Source organism: Lissotriton helveticus, chromosome 5_1 (assembly GCF_964261635.1).
Source record: "Lissotriton helveticus chromosome 5_1, aLisHel1.1, whole genome shotgun sequence".
Lineage (NCBI taxonomy): Eukaryota > Metazoa > Chordata > Amphibia > Caudata > Salamandridae > Lissotriton > Lissotriton helveticus.
The window spans coordinates 74,154,369-74,179,824 of NC_136065.1; the positions used below are offsets into that span (position 1 = coordinate 74,154,369).

The 25,456-nt window shown below is 50.4% G+C and overlaps 1 protein-coding gene across 1 annotated transcript in view; it reads left to right on the forward strand.

Annotated features, from left to right (window-relative positions):
• LOC144754144 (flotillin-1) overlaps positions 1-25,456 on the forward strand; it is a 181,108-nt gene that overhangs the window by 87,504 nt on the left and 68,148 nt on the right. Inside the window, exons 4-8 of the mRNA XM_078641723.1 lie at positions 1,079-1,169; positions 2,152-2,295; positions 5,032-5,151; positions 8,018-8,113; positions 9,378-9,530. Coding sequence (XP_078497849.1) covers positions 1,079-1,169; positions 2,152-2,295; positions 5,032-5,151; positions 8,018-8,113; positions 9,378-9,530 — 604 coding nt within the window. The remainder of the gene's footprint in view (positions 1-1,078; positions 1,170-2,151; positions 2,296-5,031; positions 5,152-8,017; positions 8,114-9,377; positions 9,531-25,456) is intronic.

Below are 25,456 nucleotides of genomic sequence, written 5' to 3' on the forward strand. Positions count from 1 at the left end.
TGGGAATTGGCATGAAGTTGACTTATAAGCTTGCTTGGGGTGCAGGAGCAGGAGGACTGCCCATGCCTCCTTTATCACTATTGCCTGTGCCCCTCTCTATCCCTACTTCCCATGCCCCTCTCTATCAATACTGCCCATGGCCCCTCTATCACTGTTGCCAATGGTCCTCTCTCTACCTACTCATCTTGCCCCTCTCTAGCCTTACTTTGTGCCCCCCTTTCTACCTTTACTTCTCATGCTCATTTCTCCAACTCGACATGCACTGCGGTTCCCAGCTGTTTCCTATCTCTCTCTCTCCCTCTCTAGCCATAATTCCTCGTCCCTTTCGCTAAAGCCCTGCTTCCAGTGCCATCCTTCCCATGCCTTCCTGCTACCTGTGTGCCCGCCTCTACTTCCATGACCCCTCTCACCACACTTTCCATGCCCATCTCTCTATCATACTTCCAGTCCTCTCTCTAGCTCTGTTTCCTGTTGCCCCAGTCATACTTTCCACCCCGCCCTTCCTACCTCTGATTCTCTGTCATCTTTCTAGCCCTACCACTACCCTCTTCTACCCCTACTCGCCATCCATAGGTCTCCGTCCCAAGCCTTTTTCTATAGTCTTCTTCACGTCTCCCTCTCTAGACATACTTTCTCTCCCCTCTGACCCTTCTACCAGTACCCTACTTCCAATGTCCACCCCTCCTGCCCTGCTTCCAATCCCCCTCTCTTCAGCCCTCCATCCAAGGCCTTACCGTCCGTGCCCCCCTCTAGTCTTCCTTCCCAGACCACTCTCTAGATTTACTTCCCACTATCCTCATGATGCAGGGCACAACGCTTAGTAGTCCCTGCCATCTGGATCCTCAGACTGCCGTCTGCGTAGGGTCCCACTGCCGTCTGTTTACAGTCCCACTGCCGTCTGTTTACAGTCCCATTGCCGTCTGCACATAAGGCAGTGTGTTCTAGACAGACCGATCCAGCAGGCACATAGGGCAGGCCCCGCCCTTCACTTAGGGCTTAGATACAGTTCCGGCCAGTGGTATGAGGCATTGTGGCCTGAGCCTTATTTTAACCATGCCTTCTCTGTACCCCCATCCAGGATCTCCCTCAACACCCTGACTCTGAACGTCAAGAGCGAGAAGGTGTACACGCGGCACGGGGTCCCAATCTCCGTCACTGGCATAGCCCAGGTAAGGCGCTCGTGCACCAGGCCCAAGTGTTTGGGTCAACCTGGACTACATGGGGCACAGAGCGAGCAGAGCGAGCCGCGAGGCATTGGTTCAGGCTCTGATGCTCGCAGCCAGGATATCTGTCGCTCATATTATGAGATCTTACAAGCCCAGACAGCAGAGCTATTACAGGTTACAAACATCTTACAGACCCAGGCAGCAGAGCTATCACTCCTGTTACATTGATCCAACGGGCTCTGACAGTGGAGATATCACTGAGGTGACACAGTATTTACAGGCGCCGACAGTGGAGTTATTCCTCGGGTTAACGTTCACCTATGGAGGAGGATGGTAATTTATAATCCATAGATGATCTCTACATTTGGATTTAACTCCACTCAAATTGACATGATCACTCCTGTGTGATTTTATTCAAAATTAATCTTTATTAAACTGACTTTGGTAACCCCAGTTTGTTCTGGTAGAATTTACGTAAAAAGGGATGCAAGGCTGCCTTACTAGGTCAAGTCTCTGTAAGATCTTGGACACTCTGGTAAAGTTCTACTCTGGAATAAGACGGCAAAACATATAAATAAAAGAGGAAGCTTGGCTAATGACTTATTCCTCAAGTTATACAGAGCCCAAAGGATAAAACAGCCAAAATTGACCTCGGATTAACTGAGTCCTTCCTGTTCAGGTAAAAGGTGTCCCAGATCTCCTACACTTAGATTTCAGATCTCACAGGCTCTTTCAGATTACACAGATATTATGCAGACACCACATGAATGCCTCTGGCTATCCAGCCCTTAGGACTCGAACAACTGAACTATCTATAAGGGTTTTCAGATTTTAGAAGCTCACAGCAGAGCTACCCCTCGGATTTTACACACTCAAGCTTCTGGTCTTTGCTCCACATCTAACTTCTCACCACCTTCTCTCCCTCCTCCTCCCCCTCCCCCCCCCCCACACCTTTCTTACCCCTACGGCACCTGCTCCATCACAGGTGAAGATCCAAGGGCAGAATAAAGAGATGCTGGCGGCCGCCTGTCAGATGTTCCTCGGGAAGTCAGAGAACGAGGTAGCCCACATCTCGCTGGAGACGCTGGAGGGCCACCAAAGAGCCATCATGGCCCACATGACCGTCGAGGTAAGGCATTCTGTGGCTGCTTGTGAGGCGTCCCACCAGCTCTGTCCATCTCCTCCACCTGATCTGTTTCATGGTTCATAGCAGGCGCCTTGCAATGGAACCACCTCTCTGGTGGTGACCAACCATGCAGATATTATCTTAATGTTTTACTTCTTTTCATGGGGTGTCTCCAAGGCTTGCCTGTTCCATCATTGACAACTGTAGAGTGAGAGCGCAGAGGTGGCGCTGGAATCGGGCACAGCACGATGCATGTAGGTTTCTAGGCTGCTGCCTGGTGGTTTGATCATTTGAACAACCAGTTTTTTCCTGAATTGCTGGAGCGACGGTGCGGTCCTGATGTGCAGGGGGAGGCTGTTCCACGCCTTGGCTGCCAGATGCGAGAAGGAGCATCCTCCGCTGTTGTTTCGGGAGATCGAGGGGTGTCTGCGAGGGAAAAGAAGCGGAACGAGGGTGTCTTGTTGGTTGGTGGAAGGTCAGACGTTTGTTGAAGTTTGCTGGTCCTTCGTTGTGCAGGGCTTTGTAACCCTGGGTCAGCATCTTGAACTGGCATCTCTTGTGACTCGGGAGCCGGTGGAGTTTACTGAGCTGGGGTGTGATGTGGGTCATTCTGGGGAGGTTGAGGATGAATGTTGCTGCTGCGTTTAGTTTTGTTTGTAGCCTCTTTGGGAGGTATGCAGTGATTCCTATATAGTGTGTTCCCGTAGTCCAGTCCACTGGTGATGAGCACCTGCGTGACTGTCTTCCTGGTGTTCACTGGGACCCACCTGAAGATCTTGCGGAGCATCCCAAGGGTGTGGAAGCAGGAGGAGGAGACTGCTCCTTCTTATTTACTACCATGTAGGAGCCGGTGGCATCTGCTGACTGACCGTCCAGCAGGAGTCTGGCTTCCAGCGCTGCTTTCCTACCACCTCTTCCTGTACCGTGGTGTAAGTTCACAGTAGGTCCCATGTGGGGGGAGAGCTCTGTGGTCACACTGCAGCAACAGAGTCTTTTTAAGAACTCTCTGGTGACAGCTTGTTTCAGTGTCTGGCAAGTTTAGCAAGAATGAGGGCGAACATACACTATATAGGAGTGCGAGTCATTTTGAGCAGCGCGTTAAAAGGGACAGATGAGGAACGAGATACTAGCACTGTGGTTAACACATCGGTAAGAGCAAGGAAGCTAAGACCAGATGCTAGCGAGCTGTGGCAATCTGTGGGAGCGAGAATCGTGGCTATTATGCGAGCGCTCTCTCTGTAGCAGTCGTTGGGTGAGAGGAAGCACACAGCTTTCGTTGGGTGAGAGGAAGCACACAGCTTGTTGTATCATCCCTAGAAAGCTTGGATTTCAGTGCAGTGAGAGCCTTAAGCACAACTGTACAAGTAAAAGTAAACAAGGGTCCTGAAAGCCTTCATATGTGTTGTATCATTGCAGGTTACATGCAAAGGCTTTGATAGGGGACCGCTGATGTTTACCATTTACACCCCTTTACCCATGACTCAGCATCTGTGGGTTTGGTCAGCATCCTAAATCCAAATCCACCAATGACGTTAAGACATCTTGGCGGTGGAGCATGAGTCCCTCCGGGTCAATGAGCCTGTCCATTGGTACCAGCGGACCTGGGGCAAGGACGTTTTTACTGATACTATTAAAAAAAACCTGTCCTACAGTAGATTGAATTAAGGTGTACAACAAAAAAGTACATCGGAGTTGGCTGCAGTTGGACTGCAAAGCTGAATGCACAGAACCGTGCGTAGAAGCTATACAGACTGATTATGTCTGGGTCAAAATGTAAAGGGCTGCAGCAGACTGTGCCATTAAAGATGCTAGACTGGTTATGCTTCATCTTAGATTCCTGATTTGTGTGCTCTGTTGCATTCATTTTGACTGAGGTCTTGCCGGTGTCTACGCAGAGTCTGGTCCCTACTGTTACTTTTGAAGCTTCTCTGGTACTGGATGCTGTTTCTCAAACCTTGATTCATCCGGCTAACAGTAATCCTGACTCTGAAGATGGGGTTGAGGGGAAGTGCTCTTTTTCTAAACCACCAGAACTGCTTGGTATCTCAGGAAAGGAGAGTAGATCTTAATCCATTCTTTCTTGATGGTCACAGGACTTCCCTTGGACAATCTTTACTTCTTCCACTGTGAGGAACAGAGGTGCAGTGATGGGATCATACGTGACAAGGTTCATCGTCACCGTGGGGCGTACCATTTCCTTTAGGTTTAGACACTATGGCACTGGTCACTCTCATTGTAAAACAAAGGGAGTTTGAGATCGCCCCCCCCATTGGATCGCTTCTAGCAACGTTTCATCTAGTAATGACAAATCTTGTGTGATACTGAGCCTATAAAAGAGCTTACTGCAAGTGTGTATTTATAAGTGTATCAGGATTGTTAGACAGAAATCTCAAACCCCTCATGCCACCATTTCCCCAAATGTTCTAAAGGGCCTGGTTGGGGTAGCCATGTGCATCTCCTTCCAGGGTGGTTTGGAAATGTAAGCCGAATTACTCTGGGTCTTAGAACAGTAGGTTCTTCGACCCTAGGAGCCAAGACTGTGTGGGTCACTGTCGGCTTCCAGTCCACTCATGTCGGCTAGTCTCCTGAAAACGTCTCCCCGTGAGCTCGGCCTGGTCTCTAACCTTAACCCGTTGACATGGCATCCACTCTGTCCATCCCCCGTCTTTTGTAAATGTGTTTCGTCCTTCTTCCCTGTTGGTTTTGTTCCCTCACCTTTTCTTGGTCCTCTCTCTCCAGGAGATCTACAAGGACCGGCAGAAGTTCTCGGAGCAGGTTTTCAAGGTGGCGTCATCTGACCTGGTGAACATGGGCATCAGCGTGGTCAGCTACACTCTGAAGGACATTCACGATGACCAGGTAGGGGGGTGACATCTTTGCCCACAGTGGGAAGAGGGTGTCTAGAGGTGAACACTGCCCTACCACCATTGTTGATCATGCTGGAGGCACCTGATCGGTTCTTGGGAGGTAGAGGACGAGTGTTCTTCAAAGCCATATTACCTGCACTCACTCAGGGACAGATACATATTACCTTGCCCCACCTGTCTTATATTTTGGTTATATTTCTATCTCTCATCTTACTCATACCAAGGCACTCCAGTGATTCGTGGGCAGGAAGTACTCTGCTCTGTAGTTTGTGCTTGGTTGGAAGAGTGTAGGCTGGCAGTGTGGGTTCTGTGGGAAGCTTTTTGTGTTGTGTGTGATGGCCGGAGTGGTGCTCTTACCTTGCCATTTGTTGCTGCGTTGAGCGTGTACTACATCAAAGAGGAGGATGGAGGGTTTAAGTTTTCTATTTATGCTGTGTTTGGCTGGATGATGCAGTTTGATGGTCTGGCCTGTGTGTGACATGTTTCAATGCCATGTGTGCCAAGCAATGGGTTGTCTTCCTAGTGTCTCTGTGGTCATATATCTGCTCGTATGCTTGGAGAGCAGCGATAGTTAGTGAGAGTGTGGTCTAGCCATACCTTTTGGGAAGGTTTGGTTCTAGATCTTGGAGGACAGATGCAGTTTCCTGTTCCAGTTCCACCCTTCTTGTGATGCTGAAAGGTTATGTTTGTTGGGTTGGTTTGGAAAGTTCTCCAACCAGATCCCCACCCCCCAATATCTGTTTCCTCCCATCAAATGTGGGGCAGACAGAATAATGTTACGGTATAAGGGATCCCCACCCAGTGGTATGAAATGTGAGAAGCTAATCTTCTGTTCTGGTTTCATCTTCGGATCCTGCCCAGCAGACAGCAGGGGCCCTACTTTAGGTCTGCCCTACTAGCAAACAGGGAGTGAAGGAAAGAGCATTGCATGCACCCTACACCTGTGTGGATTACCTGCCGCAGCCCCTCTCACACTCATGTTTGTATCACGCTGTTGAGCTGCAGTGCGATCCTCTTTCCAGGAGGTGCACGTCAGCGCCCCAGTGTGACCAAGTGAAAGAACCATCACTGTGATCAGTTTATCTTCTCCAGTGACTTCTTTCTAACGAGATGAAAGCACCAGGGATGGAACTCCAGCTTCGGTGTAGCTGGGACCCCCCTGTGTGTTGCCTGGGTGCCAGTAGGTGTTATTAGACGGAGGTGTGCTTCGATGAAGGTATGACTACAACCCCCTTTACCCCGGCAGACCATGAGGCTTAGTATTGCCAAAGCATAAATACAACGAGTCAAAGACTAAACCGTATGTATTTTGAATCGGATGCTCACACATTAGCTGTGCAGCCTCACTTTATAATATGTTTTCACAAGGAGTGGCACGCATGGGGCTGGTCCCCGTGTGGTCCTGAAGAAGAGGTTTAGGGGATACCACGAAACATGTCGACCGAATATTAGGGACAGTATACACATGATATTTAAATCTTTTCCCTACTATTTAACCCCCTTTTTTATCCATACCAACTAGGAGCGAGAATAAAACATTAGCTCACCAGCTAGGTATTTTTAAGATCAATTTCACCACTCCACGAACACTGCACTACACATTTCTTCACAAAAAAGTGCTCCTACGTAGTTCCGCAAGTCGCAGCATGCCCCAAGCAGCAGCTGTTTGGGATGGCCCCAATGATGAAGCATGTCACCTAGATGACACCCTGGGTGAGTGAGGGGACTCGAGAAAATTATTTTCTATTCTTTGGACAGGGGTCTTTTTTTCGCACATTCTGCGGAATCCCCATTCCCTTGGTTAGGTTTCTTGGATCTGACATTTACAGATGCTTTGTGAACTACATGTACATTGGAGGGTGTACCTACCTAGTACCTCCATCTCCCCCACTTTTTGATTATTACACAGACCACCAGTTACTTCAGGCGTAATCAATTCTCCATAATCCACCCGGTGATGGACGCCATGTCTGTAAACTTGGTGCCAGGAATGTGTCTCTCACAGATGACAGTTTATTTCTTTTGCCTGTTTTTATCACCTTCTTGTGTTCCAGGTGGTTTTGAGGGACTCTCAGCTTTGGTGGGAGAGCGGTTGATAATTGTGCTGCCTGTGTGCAGAAGGAGGTTCCACTGAAGCATAACTTTTTCTAGTATTGGATCATAACATAACGTGTATTTGTAAAGCGCATGTTCACCCGGAGGTATCTTGGTGCTGAATAACAGACGTGTAATGTTACCCAACTCAATGGTACTCATTTTATCGACCTCAGATGGATGAAAGGCTGAGTGGACCTGTCGGGATTTGAACCTGTGACCATGAGGTTTGAATGCAGGCCCCTGCAGTGGACGCATTAGTCCATTGAGCCACCAGACCCAGCATCATCAGTAGGGTGTTTTGGGTCTAGAATGAAGAGTTTAATTGTGGGAGAATTTTGCGAGTTTTACCGAGATGAGGTTTGGAGCACCAAACTCTTCAAGCCGCTTGAAGAGCAGTATCTGGCAACGAGTAGCCAGTAAAGGTCTACTGTATTATGATCACACGGGCAGAGGTGTAGTAGTAGATAAGGCTACTGCATTTTGGATTCTTTGCTGTAGGAAGAGTGGGGCACAAAGTTGGACTCCGGGTGTGACAGGACCAGGTAGATGGTTGAATGGAGCTTCTATGGAAACTCTAGGTGTACGAAGAGTTTGTACGGTGTAGAAGGCACTTCTTATGACTTGGTTCACTTCAGGGACTGCTTCTCACTTGCCATTCCTATATTTGCTTATTCCTTTCCCCACTGCCCTTCTCTCTCTTAGGATTGCTTGAACTCTCTCAGCTGCTGTTTACGTATTCCTTCTTTTCGCCACTTTCTTAGGATTATCTGCACTCGCTGGGAAAAGCCAGGACGGCACAAGTTCAGAAAGATGCCAGAATGGGAGAAGCAGAAGCGAAACGTGATGCAGGCATTAAGGTGAGATCATCTGGGTGCTGTGGAAACCGAGCGTGCTCAATCCTGTATCTAGGTATCCTGATCTTTGAAACTAGTAGGACACATCTCCCTCAGACCTTCTTACCTGCCTCCCACAGCGCCATCACCACATCTTTCTTCGTCTTATTTTGTAATATCGTCTGATGTCTGTGATCTGTGAGCTAAGCCTTCTTTTAAACCCTGGCTCGCCTACTTTCTCCATTCCATGGTGACATTATGGAATTCTAAATGATGTTCTGAAGTTTGACTACCCTACAATGACCCCGGAGAGAAAGCGCACACATCGTTCACAGAGACACGATCGCTGCCTAAAAGAAAGCACAGGAGCATAATACTTGTCAGTCTAACCTGAGGACATACCCTGTTTTGAGTAAAATTAGGACACAATCCAGATGTATCTCTTTTGAACTTCTGCCAAGCAATTCTGATATACAGATGATTTGAATGTGTGCCTCCTAGGAGCTGTACTAGGTGCTCTAGGATCTGTCCTAGTTGCCTTGAGCTACAGTGTCCAAGAGCTGGACCCAATCCACTCACCCTACCGCCTTCTCTTTGCTTCTTCCCACAGACAGTCCTGTGTATACACAGTTTCTACTGTTGACCACTCTTGAGAGAACATTTTCTGCTCATGGTTGGGTTAGTCCCTCTTCTAATCTCTGCCTGCCTCCTTACCTCTTCAGGAAGTCAAGTCCCTCTTCTAATCTCTGTCCTCCTCCTTGCCTCTTCAGGAAGCAAGTCCCTTTTCTAATCTCTGCCCTCCTTGCCTCATCAGAAGCAAGCCCCTCTTCTAATCTCTGCCCTCCTCCTTGCCTCTTCAGGGGACAAGTCCCTCTTCTAATTTCAGCCCTCCTCCTTGTCTCTTCAGGAAGCAAGTCCCTCTTCTAATCTCTGCCTTCCTCCTTGCCTCTTCAGGAAGCAAGTCCCTCTTCTAATCTCTGCCCTCCTCCTTGCCTCTTCAGGAAGTAAAGTCCATTTTCTAATCTCTGCTCTCCTCCTTGCCTCTTCAGAAAGTCAAGTCCCTCTTCTAATCTCTGCCCTCCTCAATGCCTCTTCAGGGAGCAAGTCCCTCTTCTAATCTCTGCCATCCTCCCTGCCTCTTCAGGAAATCAAGTCCCTCTTCTAATCTCTGCCATCCTCCTGGCCTCTTCAGGAAGCAAGTCCCTCTTCTAATCTCTGCCCTTCTCCGTGGTTTCTTCAGGAAGTCAAGTCCCTCTTCTAATCACTACCATCCTCCTTGCCTCTTCAGGAAGCAAAGGCCATGCAGGAGAAGGTGTCGGCACAGTACATCAGCGAGATCGAGATGGCGAAGGCCCAGCGGGACTTTGAGTTGAAGAAAGCAACCTATGACATCGAGGTGAACACAAGGAAGGCAGAGTCAGACCTGGCCTACCAGCTGCAGGTGAGCAAGTTTTTTTTTTATTTAGCATTTTTGTGTAAAACAAAGCAATGCACTGAACCCAAATAGTAGACAGCTCGGTTACAGATCATGTGGCATTTCGATATCAATTAACTTTGTTGCACAGCAGGTAATGCAAAATGAGAAATTTCCTAGTTAGCACAAAGGAAACTTTCAATTCTTTTAAGGACGCGGAGGCGAGGATTATGCATAATCTTTCTTCATTTATTAAACAGCAAGTTCAAAGTGAAACAAAAAACACACTCCTTGAACTACATCTCCCATGAACCCAACCGGTAACCATGGGTACCAAGTAGCCACTAATAGTCCATAAAGCCAGTCCATATAAGCAATGGTCCCTTTTAGTCCTTCCTCTTTCGTTGCTGCAGGAAGTTAAGCCATCCGCTTCCTATTCCGCTTTGGGATCAGTTCCTATGAGAACAGAAAAAACTATAATATCCAGGCCCAGCAAACACATGAATAAAAAGAGAGCAAAGGACTATCAGGCAGAATACCATGTAATCAAGAATGCAAACACGAATGAAGTACATATGAATATGATTAGGATTCAAATTATACATAAAGAGAACAAGAACAATAATGCAAATGGCCATTGTACCAAGAACTGAAAGCAAAGAATCATAAGAACAACAGTACTTCCCTGATACGTAGAAATATATATCAGAATGTCCAAGCCAGACAGATCGTCAGGGTGGGAGGCAAAGAAGATTGCCTGGGGGGATAATCCTCGCCTCCGCGTCCTTAATAGAATTGAAACTTTCCTTTGTGCTAACTAGGAAATTTCTCATTCTATGTCAGGAATCGGAGGCGAGGATTATGCATGTTCAAAGCTTACTTACCACCAACGCTGCGGCTTCATGAATTGGTTTGAAATAAAACTTTTAAAAGTGGATTCCGAAGACCAATTAGCCGCGTTCATAATGTCTTCCAGCCTGCCACCTACCTGGACAGCCTTGCAAGCCATAGCCCCCCTAGTAAAATGTGCACCATATTCCTGGTGTCAATGCCAGATTCCGACATAATCCATTTGACCCACCTAGCAATGGTCGGGGAGGATACCGCCTTGAACGGTTTTTTAATGGCAATCAAAAGCTGCCATTTACCAGGAGGTCGAATCTCCAATGTCATATCCTCGTAGGATTTCAAGCATCTGACTACATACAATTTTGGAGAATCAGGGAAAGCAGGATAAGTTACTGACATTGTACTTATTTGGTTCTCCTGGAAATGTTAAATGTAACCCCCTCCAGGGTAAAAATCCGAGCAGTAATGTCAAGCGCTCTGACATCAGACGCTCTTTTGCAGGAAATAAGACAAAGGAGCATAGCCAACTTAGCTAAGATCTCCTTCCTGGACAGGAATTCGTTATCTTGCCAAGAAGTCGGTAAACGAAGAACTAAGTTAACATCCCAAAGACCCGCATAATGAGGCTCTGGGGGGCGAGAATGTCTAATACCCTTCAAAAGCTTACACACCCAGGGATGTTCACTGTTAGATTTGGGGGTCTCTGGTTGGCACAGGTATGCACTTGTGACAAACAGGGACCCTCTCCTCTAGTCAGGGCAAGGGACTTACTCTAGTGAATAACCCCTGCTCACCGTCTAGGTTGCGTGGCGCGAGCAGACCAGGCTAATCCCCGAGCGTTCTAGGTTAAGCATTTATGATAGTACACAGTAATCATATGACCCACCACAAATGGACACCAGTCTAGGTTTTTATAAAAGATATGTAGACTTTATGTAAATATATATTTTCTATGCAGGTTTACGTACAAGACCAAAATAACGTTTTTAAATGCACACAATACTGCTTGGGGTCAAGAGTGCTTGGCAAAGTATGCTTACTGTTGAATTCTGTACTTAATGTTCAGTTCGGTGCGCCTCGCGCTACTGGTGCGACTCTCAGATGGTCACCAAGAAAACAACGAGTCAACTAACGGTGTGGACCCTCTGGTCCGAGACGTGCACCCTTTGGTGCGCTGCGCACAGTACCTTTGTGGGGGATTCGCCGCGGACAATGCAGGGAGAAGCGGCGTACCTGGGACTGTGATCGGCAATGCCTCTGAAGCTGGTCCGGCTCGTGGCGGGTGTCGAGACATACGGCGCTGGAGCGGGACCTGAGGGGGGTGCTGCGGAAGGTCCGGGTCGCTGGTGAAGTCCGGGTGCGTAGGCGTCCCTTCGTGGCGAACCAATTCCCGAGAGGCGGCAATGCGGCACAGAGCGGCCTGTATGCGACGTACAGGGCGGCTCTCCCAGTGCGGCGCGGCCTTGGGAGTGTCACTCGGTGCGGTGCAGTACGCTGGCAAATGTACGCACCGTACCTGGCTGGGTAAATGCAAAGGCTGGTCCGGAGCGGAGCTGGCTGTCACGGAGGCGGCAATGCGGCACGGAGCGGCCTGTACGCGACGTACAGGGCGGCTCTCCCAGTGCGGCGCGGCCTCAGGAAGCATGGATACGTTGCGGTTTGGTACACTTTAAGCGTACGAACCGTACCTTGCCGGGCAAATGCAATTACAAGTTTGTGGCGGCTGTCAGGCGGGCGGTGCGGCTTTGGCCTTGAGGGGGGGTTGGAGCAGGGTGCCGGGCGGCCTCCGGGGGACACGGTGTTGGTGGCGGCTGGGAACAGCGGGGACATGCGGTGCCGGGGCAGCCACAGCACGGCTCAAGGCACTTCAAGGTGGTCGGGATTAACAGGGCGCACTCAGCGACGGCGTTTCAGCGGGGCACGAACACAGGAAGCCCAGCAGCTCAGTTCGAAGGGGGGAGAAGAGCCCAATGGTCCTGGGGCTCAGTTCAGGGGGCAAGCTCACTTCCAGGCCCTTGGAGATCGTTTTTGAAGCACAAGTTCTTTGTAGAAAAGTAAAAGCAAGTCTTTGATAAGGGTTTCTTCCTCTCCTTTGGCAGCAAGGCAACCACTGCAGGCCAGTCCCCCAGGATAGGAACAGTCTTCCTCCTTCAGCTTTCCCGGTTCCTCCTCCTCAGGCAGAGAGTTCTTCTTGGATCAAAAACAGGATCTGATTTCTTAGGAGCAGGGCTCCTACATTTATACCACAAATCCTTTGTTCTTGCAGGCCAGGGGGGCCTTTGCCTAATCCAGTCCAGGCCCTGAGCACTTTGTTTTGGGCAGCTCTGGCTTTTCTTTCAGTGAGCAGGGCAGGGACATCAGACGCTCCGCAAGAGGTGGAGGCAGCATTGTAGTGACAAGTACAGTCCAGGTGTACTCTGTTGACAGTCTTCCCCTCTCTCTTTACAAGGTGCAGGGCAGAGACATCAGCAGCTCCCCAGGGGGCAGAGCCGGCATTGGGGTGGCAGAGCACAGCCCTATTCAGAGTCAAGGGGCACTCCCCCCCCACCCATCCTGGTGTAATCCCTCTATTCACCACCTGTCAGCCCCAGCCCTGTCACTCACAGAAACCAGACAGCAGATACACATCCTAGCAGAGGCGGGCTGAAATGGTTAGGCAAGCAAATACTAACTTTCTAAAAGTAGTATTTGCATATGCAGGATATTAAAATAAACTTTACTAAAAGATGTATTTTATTATTCTGAGTTCAGGCATACTAAACTTGACTTTCTACCATGCTCTCTGAGTCTGCTACGATTATAGAGTGTAATAATTCCAGCAGCCCATTCTGTCCTATGGAGAGCAGGTAGCCTTACAATAGTGAAAAACGAAAATGGCTGTAATTCACTATTCGGACATGCCACACACATCAGGGCTTGTCCTACCTTATACTTACAATGCACCCTTCCCTTGGGCCTACCATAGGGGGGACTCACACGAAGTAAAGGTAAGGTTTAGGGGCTGGCAAGTGGGTGCACTTGCCCAGCCAGCATGACAGTACCAGACTGCACGCAGGTTCTACAATGGCAGACCTTAGACACATTTTACTAGGCCGCTTCTGTGGGTGGAACAACCAGTGCTGCAGGCCCACCCGCAGCATTTGTATTTACAAGCCCTGACACTCCTGGTGCACTTTACTGGGGACTGACAGTAAACCAAATAAGCCAATCATGGAAACCAATCAATGTATACACTTTTCATAGGGAGCACTTGCACTGATTGGCAGTGGCACAGTGCCCTGAGCAGCTAACACTAGCAAAACACATGAGGCACATCAGCATAAAGTGGAAGGGAGACTCACGCCAAGGTGCCAGGTCTAACATTCACCAACTGTGGCACCATCCACCAAACAATGACCTGCTGAAATGGCCGACCTTAAGGAATTAATGGTGCAATAAGCTAAACCCTGTTGAAAAAGGTCTGCCAGGAAGTTAACTACCTCAATAAAGCTGGCGCCCACGGGATACAGGTGTTTCTCCACACACCAACGAACCCATCTCCTCCATGCGGATCTGTACCGCTTGGTAGTACCCGGGGCCCAGGCTTGCTGGATAAGGAGCTCAGCGCCTCTCGAAAGCGAGTTGTCAGTCCATCGTCTCCTGAAATCCTCCATGCCATAAAATGTAGATGGCCCTGGAGAACCAGGGGGTGAGGTTGACCCAGAGGATCTGACAGGATTCCGTGGAATGAGGGCAGACGATGCAGCCTGTCCCAAGACCATTCCAGAAGGGACGGAAATCAAATCTGGGCCCGCCAAATCGGGGTAATCAGGATCAGAGAGGCTCTCTGTCGACGAACCTGGGCTGTGACTCTTTGGATGAATAGGAAGGGAGGGAAGGCATAAGCCAGGAACCCCAACCAATCCTCAAGAAAGCGTCCACAGCTTCCGCTCCTGGATCCGGTTTCCAACTGAAAAAGTGGGGAAGTCGTGCATTCCATCTGGACGCAAAAAGATCCACCAGAGGAAGACCCAGAAGGCTCGTAATCTGAAGGAACACGGCAGGGTCCAGCCTCCAGTCACTGGCATCCCTGAAATGTCTGGAGTTCCAATCCGCCACACAATTCTGATCCCCCGGCAGATACTCTGCCGTCACCGAAATCTGACGTTGAAGGCAATAATGCCAAAAATCCTTGGCAAGCTCCGCCAGGATTTTGGAGTGAGTACCTCCCAGACGGTTGATGTACTGCACCGCTGTAGTGTTGTCCATTCTGAGGAGAGCACAACAGGAGACCCTGTTCGTTGTGAAGGATCGGACGGCAAAGGAGCCCGCCAGGAGCTCCAGACAATTGATATGAAGAAGAAGTTCCTCCTCCGTCCATCTGCCTCCCATTGAGAGAGAGCCACAACTGGCTCCCCAGCCGAGGCGACTGGCATCTGACTCTATCACCAGATCCAGACGGGAACCGAAAATCGCTCTCCCGTGCCAAGCTTCCATGTGGTCTATCCACCACTGAAGTTCTGACCTGGCTTCCAAGGTCAAGAAGACCAATTCCAAGTAGGTGAGGCCCCTCCGAAGATGCGAGGCCTTCAACCTCTGAAGAGCTCTGTAATGCAGAGGCCCCGGAAAAATGGCTTGTATCGAAGACGACAACAACCCACCAATCCTGGCCAACTGCCGTAAGGAGAGCCTGTCTCGACGGAGAACTTTCCGAATCTCCTTTTTGATCTTCCAAATCTTCTGAGGCAGAAGATTCAAGGTAGCATCCTGCGTGTCGATGCGAAAGCCCAGAAAAATCATGCTCTGTTGGGGAACAAGATCTGATTTCTGAGCATTGATAGTGAATCCCAAATTCTGCAGAAGAGAAGTGGTTGTCCGCAGATGGAGGAGAAGTTGGTCCCTGGACTGATCTATCAAAAGGATATCGTCCAGATAAATGATCAACCGGATGCCCTTCGTCCGTAGATGTTCCACAACTGGTCTGAGAAGTTTGGTAAAGCACCAAGGTGCTGAGGAAAGACCGAAGAGAAGAGTCTTGAACTCGAATATCTGATCCTTCCACTGAAACTGAAGGAACCTGGAGTAGGAAGAAAAGATGGGTACTGACAGGTAAGCATCCTTGAGATCCAGCCAAACAAACCAATCGTTTTGGAGGAGATCTCTGAGGAGGTGAATCCCCTCCATCTTGAAGTGACGGTAAACCAGCCACTCGTTGAAAGACCTGAGGTTGATAACCGGTCTGAATCCTTTTCCTTTCTTTTCTACTAGAAAAATATTGCTTAGAAAACCTCGAGGATGGAGACGAGAAAAAGAAATAGTCCCTTTGGCAAGAAGATCGTGAACTTCCTGATCTATGAGAGACTCTTCCAGGGCTGAAAACACTAAGGGACGTGGACGGGAAGTTTGAATGGGTGTCCCGTAGAAATCTATGTGAAAACCTTGGACCGTCTCCAACACCCAAGGGTCTGACGTGAGAAACGCCCATTCTGTAGTAGGGGATCTCTGTGTATAGTCATAATCTAGTGAATAGTCCCGCCCATGTGCGTGGACCCCGGAGCAATCAAAAATAATCTCTTACAGTGTCAAAAAATGCAGAAAATGCATAGACACTTAAGAGAGAATTTAAAGACAGATAATGCAGCCAAAAGGCTACACTGTCCAGTACTTCAACTAGAAATTTCCACCATAAAATCCACAAAACAGCAAAGCCTGTACAGATTTCCCTTGCTTAACAGCAAAATCCCTCAGGAATGATAGAGAGAAGAACCTGGACAGACAAGCCCCATAGGCTGCCATTATGTGGCTTAATTAGGATACTGTGCCTTTAAGAGAACCTTCCAGAACCTTCTCTCAGTATCCCAGAATGCATAGCAGGTCCAACTTAGCCTCAGTTCTTTTTTCCGGCTCCTGCAAGCAGGACCCTGGAGCATTGAGCTCTCCCTTTCAAGGGTTTTTGTTGGTGTTTTACACTGATTTCGATTTTTGGTACTTTTAAAGTACTCTGGTGACTTTCTTTCTGTGTTTCTGCACTCTTTTTTGTCCAATAATGCCTGCATTATTCGACAAGTGCCCTGAGTGCTCAAGAAAGAAGGCCAAGACAGACTCCCATGAGGTCTGTATTCTCTGCCTTCCCTCTTCCCACATCCCTGAGGAGTGTAGGATCTGCAGAAGCTTCTCTGGAAGGACCCTGAAGGAGAGGAAGAAGATCAGGCTTCAGGGGCTTGAGGAGAGGAAGCTGAAGGCACGAGGTGGGTCAGGAGGGGCTCCTTCTACCCATGCTGAGGCCTCTGGGGGGCTCCCCAGGGGCAGGAAGACCAGCCCGCGCCCAAGGTCTCCGTCTGGGTCAGTTGCGCTGACCACGACGTCGAGGGGACGGTCAACGGCCAGTTCCAGGTCTCCCCAGGGCTCTGGGTCGAGAAAACGTCGCCCGTCGACGTCGAGGAACGTGTTCCGGCCGCCGTCGAAGCCGGTGTCGATATCCTCGTCGTCGCTGTCGGCGTCGAGTGATCGACATCGGAGGGCCCGGCGTCGGCGCTCGCAGTCGAGGCGACACCGCCGTTCGCCGTCGAGGACATCGTCGTCGAGGGGATCCTCGTCGTCAAGGTCGCCGTCGAGACAAAAGGCATCTCCGGCGCCGAAGAGGTCGACGTCGAAGCATTCCAAAAGGCCGACGTCGAGACGGTCGAGAAGATCGACGTCGAGAAGGTCGGAGAGGTCGACGTCGAGGAGATCCAAAGGGTCGCCGTCGAAGCGATCCAGGAAGTCGACGTCGAGACCGGCGAAGAGGTCGAGGTCGCCGTCGAGGCACCATCGCCCGTCGTCGAGGTTTCGTGGCTCGTCGATCTGGTCGGGGTCGACGTCGAGACGAAGACACGGTTCGACGTCGAGGAGTGTGATTCGGTCGACGCCGAAGGACCGTTCGACGTCGAGGGGACATCGGTCGTCGTCTGGACACCGGTCTTCAGCGTCTGTAGGTCCTAAGGACAGGCCCAGGACTGTGGGGGGCTCCCCACTCTCTGGTAGAGGTGATGGCTCGCCGGGACCGGCGCATTCCGGGGTGGATACTCCGATGAAGCCGTCTACGCCTCCTCCGCGGCCTGCTGTGCCGAAGGGTCCTCCTCCGAAGGCCCCTACCCCGCCTCCGAAGCCGGCTCCGCGGGACCCGCGTCCGGTTGCCCCTCCACCCCCGATCCCACGGAGGGAGGTGTCGATGCCTAAGTTCCCGACGCCTCCGAAGAAGACTCCTAAGAAGCCTGGAGCTCCTGACCCTGGGAGGCCGAAGGAGCGTCCGAGGCCCAAGAGGTCGAGGTCTCGCTCGGGGAGACGGGACAGATCGAGGAGTGGCCGCGGATCTTCATCACGATCCAGGCATCATCACAAGAGACGTCGGTCCAGGTCACGTTCTCCTTCTGGGACCCGTTCCTACTCGCCCACGCTGTCCGATTCGCCGGAGACTAGGGTGTCTCCGATAGACGATATTAGCACATTTCAGGAGGTTCTCCTGCGTGGTGCGGCGAAGTTGGGCATTGAGGTTGAAGCGCCTACGGCTTCTACCTCGGTAATCTTTGAGACTTTACACAAGAGGCACTTGTCTCGCCCCCTGTTACCTCTGGTGCCGGGGCTCCTTGAGCCCGCCGAACAGCTATTCCTGACGCCGGCGACGGTGAGATCTGTCCCTTCCAGGATACTGAAAAAGTACAGGGCTCCGGACTCAGACCCAGCCTTCTTGTGGAAAGACCCGGTACCGGATTCAGTCATCGTGACTGCTGCTCGGAAGCTTCATTCCACCTCCCCTGCGTCCACGGTGCCTCCGGACAAGGAGAGCCGGTGGATCGATTCTGCTGGTCGCAAGGCGTGTGGGACATCCGCCTCGTCCATGAAGGCAGCCAGTGACTCGGCTTTGCTGGGACGTTACGACCGGTCCCTTTGGGACTCGATGGAGCAGTTCGCAGACCTCGTCCCTCGAGACCGCAAGGAGGACTTTGTGGAGATCGTCAAGGAGGGGATGTTGGTCTCTAATCAGGCCATCGGCGCTGCAGCAGACATATCGTTGCTGTCCGCGCACGGATATTGCCACGGGATTCACCAGAGACGCCATGCTTGGCTCAGGTTGACATCGTTGAAACCGGAGGCACAGCAACGCGTGGCGAATCTCCCGTTTTCCGGAGATACCCTCTTCGGGAAGCACGCGGATGATGAGATGGCCAGGATGAAGGCCGAAGCGGAGACCCTGACGGCAGTGGGCCTGGAAAAGCCCAAGGAAAAGAAACCCTTCCGACAGTACCAGCGTCGGTTTGGGGCGCAGGGTCGTGGAAGGGGGCAGTCTGCTGGTCAACATCAACAGCGGCAGCAGCAGCAGCAGTACAGGCAGCCCTTCCAGAAGCGACAGGGTGGTAGAGGTCGTCAACAGTCCTCTACCGCGACCAAGGGCCCGGCCGGGTCCCGTCCCTGAGCTGTTACTTCCCCCTCGTCCGTTACCCGCTCCGGTGGGGGGAAGCGTTCAATTTTTTCTGGCAGAGTGGAGAAAAATTACTCAGGACAAGTGGGTGCTGAATATTGTTTGCAATGGATACAGTCTACGTTTCACCAGCCCTCCTCCATCGATTCCTCCCGTCAGCTCGCAGTATCAACTGCGCGAGCTTCAGACGGAGGCGGACGTTCTGCTAAGGAAAAGGGCGATCGAAGACGTACCTCTGTCTCAAAGAGGAAGAGGTCTGTACTCTCGGTTCTTTCTTGTCCGCAAGAAGGACAAAAACGAGTTCAGGCCCATTCTGGATTTGCGGCAGGCAAACAAGTGGATTCGCAGAGAAAAGTTTCGCATGCTGTCGTTGCATCAGATCTACCCTCAGCTGCAACGGGGAGACTGGATGTGTGCCATAGATCTGCAGGACGCATACTTCCACGTGCCCATTGCATGCAAACACAGAAAATTTCTGCGCTTTCAAGTCGGCACCAATCACTATCAGTACACGGTGCTACCCTTCGGACTAAAGTCTGCACCCAGGACATTCTCAAAATGTATGGCAGTGGTAGCGGCACACCTGAGGAAGAACAAGGTGTTTGTCTACCCGTACCTGGACGATTGGTTGATCAAAGCCTCCTCCTTCTCGGAAGCTCGAGCACACTTCCAGAAGACGTGCGTTCTCTTGAACAGGCTGGGGTTGCACATCAACATGTCCAAGTCGGTCCCGATTCCGGTGCAGTGCATCCAGTACTTGGGGGCCTCCATCAATACGCTGTCAGCAAGCGTGTCTCCTTCGGAAGAGCGACGTTTATCACTCGTTCGGAAGGCTCAGGCTCTCATGAAAACTCCGTCTACGACGGTGAGGACCGTGTCTTCTCTACTGGGATCGATGGCCTCTTGCATTTTTCTCACTCCTCACGCACGGCTACAGATGCGTCCTCTGCAGGAGTGCTTGGAGGATCAGTGGGACCAGAGGAGAGGTTCTTGGGACGACAGGATACGACTGTCTCTACATGCTCTTCAGTCTCTGAAGTGGTGGTGCTCGAAGGAGAATCTCCTCAGAGGCGTTCCCTTCCACAAGGACATTCCCACACAGACCATCGTGACGGATGCGTCTCTCCTAGGTTGGGGGGCGCATTCCGGAGATCTGCAGATTCAAGGGACGTGGTCCCCGACGGAGTCCACGTACCACATCAATTTCCTGGAACTGAGAGCTGTTCACTTGGCACTGAAGGCCTTTCATCCGTCCTTTCAGACCAGCTCTCTGCTTGTTCAGACGGACAACACGACTACGATGTATTACCTCAACAAGCAGGGGGGCTCGAGATCGCGCACTCTGTCGCAGGAGGCGCAGGCGATCTGGCACTGGCTTCTGGCTCGAGGACTGTCGATAACGGCCACCCATCTGCCAGGTGTGCAGAATGTTCAGGCAGACGAGCTGAGCAGAATCGTGCAGGAAAACCACGAATGGGTCATAAACGACGAAGTACTAGGAGAAGTCTTCGCAAGGTGGGGAACTCCAGACGTAGATCTGTTTGCCACCGCCGAAAACAGCAAATGCCGAGGCTTCGCCTCCAGGTACTACCAGCCAGGGACGCTGGGGAACGCGTTATGGATCAACTGGTCGAACAGCTTTCTGTACGCTTTTCCACCAATTCCCCTGATTCCGGCGGTTCTCATCAAGCTGTCTCAATCCAGGGCGAGAATGATTCTGATTGCCCCGGAATGGCCCAGACAGTGGTGGTTCACGGACCTGCTTCACCGATCTCTCCTTCCTCACATGAAGCTGCCGTGCAGGCCGGACCTTCTCACGAAGTTCGGGGGGCGGATGGTGCACCCCAACCTCTCGTCTTTGAGTTTGGCGGCATGGCTCCTGAAATAGTGCAATATGGCCATCTGAATCTCCCAGAGGATTGTATGGGCATACTGAAGGAGTCTAAGCGACCTTCCACTAGGACTTCCTATGCTTACAAGTGGAAGAGGTTTTGCATCTGGTGCAAGTCTAAGAACTATGACCCTACGTCATGCAAGGAAGATGTCATCCTTCCATATCTGCTTCATCTGGCGCAGTCGGGCCTTAATGTCCATTCCATTAAGGTTCATCTGGCTGCTTTGACTGCCTACAGGAAAGGCCCTTCACAGACTTCCTTTTTCCAGATCCCTGTGATCAAAGATTTTTTGGAAGGCTTGAAGAAAGTGTTCCCTCCTGTCAGGCTTCCTTCGCCTTCATGGGACTTGAATGTGGTGCTGTCCAGATTGATGAAGGAGCCTTTTGAACCCATTCATAAGGCTTCGTTGCAGCACCTGTCCTGGAAGGCGGCGTTCCTCGTGGCCATTACATCGGCCCGCAGGGTGAGTGAGATTCAGGCATTGTGTTGCCAAGAACCTTATACTGTATTTCATAATGCTAAAGTTGTTATGCGTACTCACCCTAAGTTTCTTCCCAAGGTTGTTTCTGATTTTCATATCAATCAGACTATCACTTTGCCTACGTTCTTTCAGAATCCTTCATCTCCGGCGGAAAGGTCTTTACATTCCCTGGATGTGCGGAGGGTGCTGAAGTTTTATCTTGATAAGACTAAAGATATTCGTAGGTCAGACCAATTGTTCGTCAATTATGGCTCAGTCAGGACAGGTCTTGCTACCTCTAAACAGTCCATCTCGAGGTGGATTGTGTCCTGCATACAGTTGTGTTACTACAAAGCTAATAAGACCTTAGGAGGTAAGCCTAAGGCTCATTCCACCAGGGGCAAAGCTGCTACGACAGCTATGCTCCGTAATGTTCCCATTGCAGAGATCTGCAAGGCGGCCACTTGGAAGTCGGTCCATACCTTTGCTAAGCATTACTGCCTGGACACTGATGCCAGGGCAGACGCTCAGGTTGGGCAGGCTTCGCTGCGGAATCTGTTCGCACAGTAGTGGCGTTATTTTATTCTCCACCGCCGCTTGGTGTGGGGATGGGCTTGCCATTCTATTCACTAGATTATGACTATACACAGAGATCCCCTACTACAGAAGGAGTAGTTTCTGTCCTGTAACTCCAGTTCTGTAGTAGGGGTATCTCTGTTATAGTCATAAGCGCCCTCCCGCCTCCCCGGTGGAGTGTTGTTCATGATCATAATGCTACAGGTCTGGCGTTTCCTACGCCCTCGAAAAGAACTGAGGCTAAGTTGGACCTGCTATGCATTCTGGGATACTGAGAGAAGGTTCTGGAAGGTTCTCTTAAAGGCACAGTATCCTAATTAAGCCACATAATGGCAGCCTATGGGGCTTGTCTGTCCAGGTTCTTCTCTCTATCATTCCTGAGGGATTTTGCTGTTAAGCAAGGGAAATCTGTACAGGCTTTGCTGTTTTGTGGATTTTATGGTGGAAATTTCTAGTTGAAGTACTGGACAGTGTAGCCTTTTGGCTGCATTATCTGTCTTTAAATTCTCTCTTAAGTGTCTATGCATTTTCTGCATTTTTTGACACTGTAAGAGATTATTTTTGATTGCTCCGGGGTCCACGCACATGGGCGGGACTATTCACTAGATTATGACTATAACAGAGATACCCCTACTACAGAACTGGAGTTACAGGACAGAAACTACTCCTTCTGCTAGAAACAGAGAAATCCTGCCCCCCAACAAACAGGAGAGAGGAGATCTATGCTTACCATTGTATCCTCTGGAATTGGCTTGACCTCCACCACGGCCTCTGTTCTTTCCTCTGCCACCACGGGAGGGGTAGAAGGTGCCTTGACGACCATCATTCCAGCCGTTGTTGCGTTTGGCCTGCACTCTGTTGGGGCCTTGATTGTATTGTCGGCCGGAAGAGCGACCCCTGCCTTGTCCAGCCCACCAAAAACCTTTTTGTGGAAGATCTTCATTGAAGCTTGTGCCTTGTCCAAAGCTGAAAAGGTGGTGACAAACTTCCCTAATTCTTTCACAAATGGATCGCCAAAAAGGGAGCCCTGTGCCACCTGTCCGGCCTCAGAAGATGACGATTCTCCAAGCTTTTGGATCTATTTTCAACAACAGGGAGCGGCGACGTTCAGCCGAAACTACGCAGTTGGCGTTGCCTAAAAGGCACATAGCCCTCTGCGCCCACCCGGCGACATCATCCGTAGGGAGAGGTTGTCCAGACTCGCGTGACCTTTCTGCCAGCTCAATCTTGGTGAGGGGACCAACAATATCCAATAGCTTGCCTTGGCAAGCCCTCCAAGACCTATCTATGCCCTTTTTAAGATCTTTCATATATTTCGCGAAAAAGGTACATAGTTTTGGGTCAATTTCTGGGGTAGCTGTGCCATCATTGGGAAGAGAAGGCCTTGGGCACTCCCACCGGAGACGGGACCTAACTTCTTGATTAAGAGGCTGCCGAATTTTCTGCGCCACATAATCAGCTACCTTCTTATCAGGGACCCAATCCGCAGAACGCGGACGAAAAATGCAGGTCGGATCAAACATATCAGAAGCAAGTGACTCTCCATCCCCCACATCCGAGCAGGAAGACTGGGGGCGCCAAGATCTGCTAGAATCCTGCAAATCATCAGAGGAATCATCCTCGTCCTCAACATCATCATCATCATCATCACCCTAACCCTCTCCGCCATCGGGAAACCCCTCCTCAGGGTCAAATTCCGGGGTGACAAAGTCACCAGTATTCCCGGGCAACTCTTCCTCCAGGTAGGGTGCGCTTCGCAGCTTGCGCGCACTCTTATGGAAGGCTTCTGCTAGCTTACTGAAGCCCTCCAGGTGCCCCGCGTCACGCCCAACAGCCTTGCGTGGCACCACGGTGTGAATGCCACTAGACCCAGCCCCTACATAACCCAGGATGCCAGCGCTATTTTTAAATACATGTGCTGACACTGTCCTGCAGGGGTGCAAGCGCCTGGGCAATGGCCGAAGAAAGGAGCTTGTCCACCTCTGCAGGAGGGCGTCCCTGGAAAGGCTGTTCCCCCTGTGAGGGTAAGGCCACATTATCATGCTCCTTATGAGACTACATATCATCAGAGGGCCGGGCACCCAAACAAGTACAACACACCCAATAAAATACAAAAGGGTTCCCCCCTTCACCAGTGCCCAGTCACAGAATAACATGGAAAACTTGCAAATGCAAAGAAACTGTGAGCAATGAAAAACAAATTAAATAGTGGGTCTTACCGCACACGCTGTGTCAGGCAAAGGAGGGAGGGGAGAAAAACAAAGCTACCAGAAGAGCTGAGGTCCCCTGCACGTTTCAACCACACGCGTGCAAAGGTCGCTGTGGTGAAACAGAGAAAAACAGCAGCGCGAGTCGGCACCACACTGCGCACTCGCACAAAGCAATTAAGAAACGCTCGGGCCAAAAGCCTACCGCGTATCCAACCTAGCGGGTAAATAACCCGAATTGACACACTAATCAGAAAACAGTAAAATATACAGTACAAAGGAAATACCCCATGCGTCAAGTCCCCAAGTCAAAGAAATGCGTGAAGGGACTTAACTGACGGGGGCAGCAATGAAGAAAGAGGAAGGACTACGAGGGACCATTGCTTATATGGAATGGCTTTATGGACTGTGATTGGATACTTGGTACCCATGGTTACCGGTTGGTTTCATGGGAGATGTAGTTCAAGGAGTGTGTTTTTTGTTTCACTTTCAACTTGCTGTTTAATAAATGAAGAAAGATCATGCATAATCCTCGCCTCCTCTTCCTGACATAGAATGCGAAGTAACATACATACAATATTGTAGAGGCCCGATTCGAGCGATAATACACTTATCTCACCCATAAAAACATCCGTCCCCTCCACCCAACTGTGTTTTCTCAAAATAGAGATGGACCAAAACCATAGGCGGTGGGTGCGCCATACAATTTAATCAGTAATACTGTGTTAGTGTCAATTTAACCCACTCCAGTTGGGACAATGCCCTGCTCCTGTTGTGTGGGGGGGCTCCTGTAGTTGTGCTGTAAGGAAGGCCTTAAAGGGACCCTAGATGTCTCTAGGTCTGAAAGTGGGATGGATTGTGTCGGCATATTGATCACTTCTCAGAACTTTGGATCCAGTCCTGTTTCGTGGAAACTCTCCTACCGCCCCAGTGTATCGCCACCTCCCTTTTGGCCCAAAGCAAAGCGATGGCAGCAAATCGACGAACTTGAAGGGGGAGTTGGACAACGTAGCCCAGGAGTGCTATCTCGCGCAGGGGGTTCATCTGTATCTGTATAATCTTGCTCAATGTATAGTGAACATCCACCCAGAAAGTGTGTATGCGTGGGCATGTCCAGGCTAAATGGGCAAAGGCAGCCTGAGGTGAATGGCATCGCTGGCAGTGATGAGATCTATTGGGGTCTATCTTGTGTTTAGCCAGAGTGACGTACATTGTGCGCAGAAACTTGAAGTGGATCAACTTGTGCCTGCTATTTAAGGATACTGTTTTTGTCATTGTGCAGCAAGTTACCCATGGTTCGTCGGATATGAAGTTGCCCAGATCTGTTTCCAAAGGGTTGCGCACCCTGCAATCATTCAATGTGATTAAATCAGCACATGCTCTGTAGAGTTGCGATATCAAATGGATCCCCCTTGTGAGTGGAGAGAATGATATAGGCTCCAACGGGTAATCTGGGAACTGGGCCCGAAGCGCCGATCAAAGTCTAGCCAGAACAAACTTGTCCATGAAAGTCGCGTCCGGGAAAGAGG